The 4,776-nt window shown below is 61.5% G+C and overlaps 1 protein-coding gene across 1 annotated transcript; it reads left to right on the forward strand.

The window, feature by feature from the left end:
• Positions 1 to 1,588: 1,588 nt before the first annotated feature.
• On the forward strand, positions 1,589 to 2,206 carry RNF222 (ring finger protein 222). The gene has a single exon (XM_033076415.1). It carries the CDS (start codon positions 1,589 to 1,591, stop codon positions 2,204 to 2,206), a length of 618 nt encoding a protein of 205 aa, XP_032932306.1.
• Positions 2,207 to 4,776: the final 2,570 nt, after the last annotated feature.

Consider the following 4,776-nt stretch of genomic DNA (forward strand, 5'->3'; position numbering starts at 1 on the left):
TCACTCAGCCGGAGCTGTCCCTGCCCTGTCCCTGCCCTGTCCCCGCTCCTGCCTTTACACAACGCACCCTGCTCAGACACAGCCGGCTCCTGGTGTCCCAGAGCTGTCCCGGTGTCCCAGAGCTGTCCCGGTGCTCTCCCGGGGCTGGGGACAGCCGTGCATGGAGGGGCCGATGCCCTGGGGCTCTACAGCAGGTAAGGGGGCTTTGGGGCAGGGAGGAGCACGGGGTGAGGGGCTTCTTGGGGAGCAGCAATCCCTGATCCCTCCTAAAGCAGAGCAGGAGCCTGGATCTGTTCTCGTGCCTGGGGAGGGGGCGGCTCGTGGTGTCCCTGTGACCGTGCCAGGGCGGGGGTGACAGCCCTGAGTAGGAGGGCAGCCCGGCAGGGCATGGCAGAACCAACAGATGGGCTGGGAGGGTGTCCCTGGCACAGTCACGCGTGAGAAAAGGGCTGCAGGCTGGGTGGGGTCTGAAAACGCCACCAGGTTTGGAAAAACCGGCAGCTTTGATGAAGGGCTGATTCCTGAGCTGGGCTGAGAGAGCTGAGCTGAATATCTGCCCTCTCCCCTCTCTTCTCTGCCCTCTCCCCTCTCTTCTCTGTCCTCTTCCTTCTCTTCTCTGTCCTCTTCCTTCTCTTCTCTGTCCTCTTCCTTCTCTTCTCTGCCCTCTTCCTTCTCTTCTCTGTCCTCTCCCTTCTCTTCTCTGCCCTCTTCCTTCTCTTCTCTGCCCTCTCCCTTCTGTTCTCTGCCCTCTCCCCTCTCTTCTCTGCCCTGTCCCTTCGTGCCCAGGGATGTGCAGGGCAGAGCTTCAGTCCCATCTGGGGCTCAGAGCTCCCCACACTGCCCTGCTCTGAGGCCAGGGCAGCTGGACAGGGCTGGCTCTGCCTTCCCCCCTCTCTGACTAACCCTGACACAGGCTTGCTGCACCCAGCTCCAGCCTGAGCGTGGACATGGCCTGGAGATGCCATGGCCTGGCCATCACCACGGCCTGGCCACCAGCCTGGGCCATCCCCCAGCAGCCTGGAGGGAGCCTGCTGTGGGTGTTTGCTGCCTGCCCTGGCTGTGTCACCTCCCTGGCCATCTCCCTGCTCCACCAGCCTGCCTGCTCCAAGCTGCCCCAGGCCCCTCAGAGGTCTCTGGGATGGGAGCATCTCCCTGTCCTTGGCAGCTTCCATGGTGGGATGGGAGCTCCCAGCTGCCAGCAGCTGCAGCTGAGCACAGAGGCACTCGTGACACAACCTGTGCTTGGAATAACACAGTCAGTGCCAGCAATTCAGCAGACACGGCTCCATCCAGGGGCTCAGCCCTTTGTCTCCGTGGTTTTTAGCCAGGGATTATTGCCCTGGAGGGCTCTGGAGCTGAGATCCTCCCACCACCAGTCCCTTGCCCCAGGGGCAGCTCTGGGAGCTTTAACCATGCCAGGCACCCATCCCTCCTCCTGCCAGGGGTGAAGGGCAGTGCCAAGAGAGCAGCGAGGAGGAGGAGGAGATCTGAAGAGATGGACCATGCTAATCACTGCCAGCAGACCCTAATTAACTCCCTCGTGCCTCTCCCTGGCAGCCAGGGAGCTCCCGCGGCCAGCACAGCAGGGATGTCCGAGACCTCCAGCAAGGAGGGTGCCCCGGCCGAGTGCCCCGTGTGCTACGAGAAGTTCCAGCCCCTGGAGGCCACGCACCGGCGGCTCAGCTGCGGCCACACCTTCTGCCACGACTGCCTGGTGAAGTGCCTGCTGTCGGCCAAGCTGGACGGGCACGTCCAGAGCAGCATCATCTGCCCCGTGTGCCGCTACGTCACCTTCCTCAGCAAGAAGAGGGCTCTGTGGCCGCCCAGCAGCCCCCGCACGCTGGAGATGCCGCTGTCGCCATCCTCCTTGTCCCACCCGGCCAAAAGCGAGGCCAGCAACACGCTGGTGGTGCCCAGTCACTTCGTGATGCCGGTGCAGAGCCTGGAGCGGTGCTCGCCGGGGCTGCCGGGGGTGCTGGCACGGGAAGCTCACATCTTTGTCATCAGTGACCACGGCATGCCCCTGGTGGCCTCGGACTGCGGCTCCCCGGGCAGGAGGAGCAGGGCCAGCTCGGTGTCGTCCAGCCCTGCCCTGGGGCTGAAGTGCTGCCAGTCCCCCATGGCCCTGGCCGTGATGCTCGTGCTGACCCTGGCCATGCTGGCGGCCGTGCTCCCGTGGCTACTGCTGGTCAGGAGGGACTTGTAGCAGGGATGGGATCAGCTGGGACACACGGCTGGAGGGGCTGGAATCTCTCTGTGAAGCTCCTGGAGAAAGCCCAGGAACAGCTTTGGGTGAAGCTCTCTCATCTGGCCAGGGTCTGGAGGGACTTTCAGACCTTCCTGCAGGTCTCCAGGGGCTTACAGTGTCACTGGTGGCATTTTCTGTCCCTTTTGGTTAAAATATTGCAGCCAGCCACTGCTGGTGGCTTCCTCCAGGGTCTGTGTGGAGAGGATCCTCCTGCACCCTGTGACAGCACCTGCAGGGGCCAAGGGGGCCGTGTTGCCCCTGCCCAGCTCCTTCCCAGCTCTGGCTTGGCTGGGACTGTGGCCCAGGCACAGCCAGGGTCTCTGGGGGTCAGGGCTGTGAGGCTGGGAGCTGCTGGAGGTCCCTGAGCTCCCAGCACATCGGGATCATGGTGATGCAGCCAGCCTGGAGCAGAAACTCACAGCTTCCACATCAGGGATAGAGGAATCAGAGCCTGCAGCTGCTGGGCACGAGGGCAGTGAAACCAGAGGATGGAGAGAGTGATGCTGGTCCTGCTGAGCTCACCTTCCCCTCTGCCAGCCTCTCTGCAGTGCCATGGGGTGGTAAGAGGGGCCAGCTCATCCCACAGGCAGTCCCAGCTGTGCCTTCCCACACCTCTCTGAGCTCCCCAGGGTCGTGGCCATCCTCTCATTGTCACAGCATCCCCCCTGCCCAGGGGACCCAGGCACAGGGCTTGAGAATAAACCCAAGTTCTGGCCATCGTAAGAGGGCAGATTTGGGATCCTACCCTGCTGTCCTTGCTAGAGCCCTGTGGCAGAGTGACATTTCCTTGTCCCTGTATCACACTCCTGAGGTCTTACAGCCAGAGGCTCATTTTCACCTGTGCCAAACAGGCTGGGCACTGCTCAGGCCCCTGAACCTCCTGGCTTTGCCCTCTTTGGACTGGTCCTACCTGAGGGGACCCCAGTGTCAGCCCCCAGCCCTGGGCCCTGCTTTGGGAGGGCAGTGGGCAGCAGGGAGGCACAGCTGGGATTTGGGGAGCTCTGAGCCTGCTCTCAGGGGAGGGGGAAGGAGACTGCTGGACACTGCTGTTGGTGCTGGGGTCACTCATGGCATTTATCCCCAGCCCAGTCTGCACCTTCATCACCTTTGTCCTCCTGACCCAGTCCCTGACTCTGTAGGTGCTGCTCTCACTCTGTCACCTGGGAATGTGTCACTTCATGTGTCACCCCAGAGTGAACAGGACACCCCTCACTGTCACCCCAGTGTGAGCAGGACACCCCTCACTGTGCCCCACAGAGGTGACAGTGGCCACCAGGCTGGCACAGGGTCCCCTTGCTCCCAAGGGAGGACAAACAAGGCCAGCAGTGCCACCAAGGTGGCTTTGGGACCGGATAGAATTTTTCAGGGCAACAAATAAGGACAGCTTGGGGCTGGGAAGGGGGAGCAGGGTGGGGCAGAGGAGCTGATGGTGTCCCCTGCCATCCCTGGGGTCACAGCTGGGGACACTGGCCTGCTGCTTCCCTGATGTTCCTGCACTGCCCCAGCCCTGTCCCAGTGTCTCCATGCAAACCTGGGGTGCCATGACTCCGACCCCTGTGTGAAGAGCTGGGGAAAAGTGCCTGAGACACCACACTGGAATGGAAACCCTGTTTCATAAGAAATGATGACCTGATCATGACGTGTCCATGCCTCATTATTTAATAATGAACCCTATAATTATTCTGTCTGGGCAATTAATGCAGGTGCCATGGCACAGCCCCTTGGCACAGGGTTGCTGGGAGGTGGCACAGGGTGGCTGCAGCCCTGCAGATATTTGGGAAGGCAGTGGGAACAGGGAAGAGCTCCAGTGGCAGCACTGGGAGGGGGTGGGGATGTCTTGTGCTGTCAGGGCCATGCACAGGACCAGGGCAGGGGGACCAAGGTCCATCCATGGACCTGGAGGAGAGGAGGGTGTTTTCCACAGGGTGGCACTGCTTGACCAGGGCTGGTAGGGGCAGCCCCAGAGCCCCCAGCCCCTGCCCTGGCAGCAGGAACTGGAGATATCCCAGGAAATGCTGTCCTGAGCATCCAGGGGTGGCATCTCCTGTGCCCCTGGCAGCTCCTGTGCTGCATGGGTGTGTCTGAGCCACTGTCCCCATGTCCTCACTGTCCCCACCCCAGCTCCAGGATTTGGGGCTCATGGCCAGTGTTCCCACAGGGAATGTGCCTGCTGGCTGAGGCTGGGATCTGCCTGGATCTGGGAAAGCTGCTCCCAGATCCTTCCTGTGTAGATGGAAAAGCTGCCTCGGCCTGTCTGAGTGCTGTTAAAGCAGAGCCAGGCCTTTCTGAGCCTTTTCTGCTGATGTGCCTGGGGAGATGTTTGGATCTGCAGCAAACCCAGATGCTGCCCAGCTCATCCTGTGTCCACCAGAGGATACTGGGACCATTTCCAGCTCAGTCCTGAGGATCTCAGTGCTTTGGTTTGCCATGGTGACCTGATCTCCCAAGGACAGCTCAGGCCTGCAGCTCTGAGTCAGGGATTTCATGGAATCCCAGACTGGTTTGGGTTGGAAGGGACCTTAAACCTC

Source organism: Catharus ustulatus, chromosome 20 (genome assembly GCF_009819885.2).
Source record: "Catharus ustulatus isolate bCatUst1 chromosome 20, bCatUst1.pri.v2, whole genome shotgun sequence".
In the NCBI taxonomy this organism is placed as follows: domain Eukaryota; kingdom Metazoa; phylum Chordata; class Aves; order Passeriformes; family Turdidae; genus Catharus; species Catharus ustulatus.

Excerpts from the sequence above, each read along its gene's own strand:
- RNF222 (XM_033076415.1), top strand. The coding sequence starts at position 1,589 with ATGTCCGAGACCTCCAGCAAGGAGGGTGCCCCGGCCGAGTGCCCCGTG.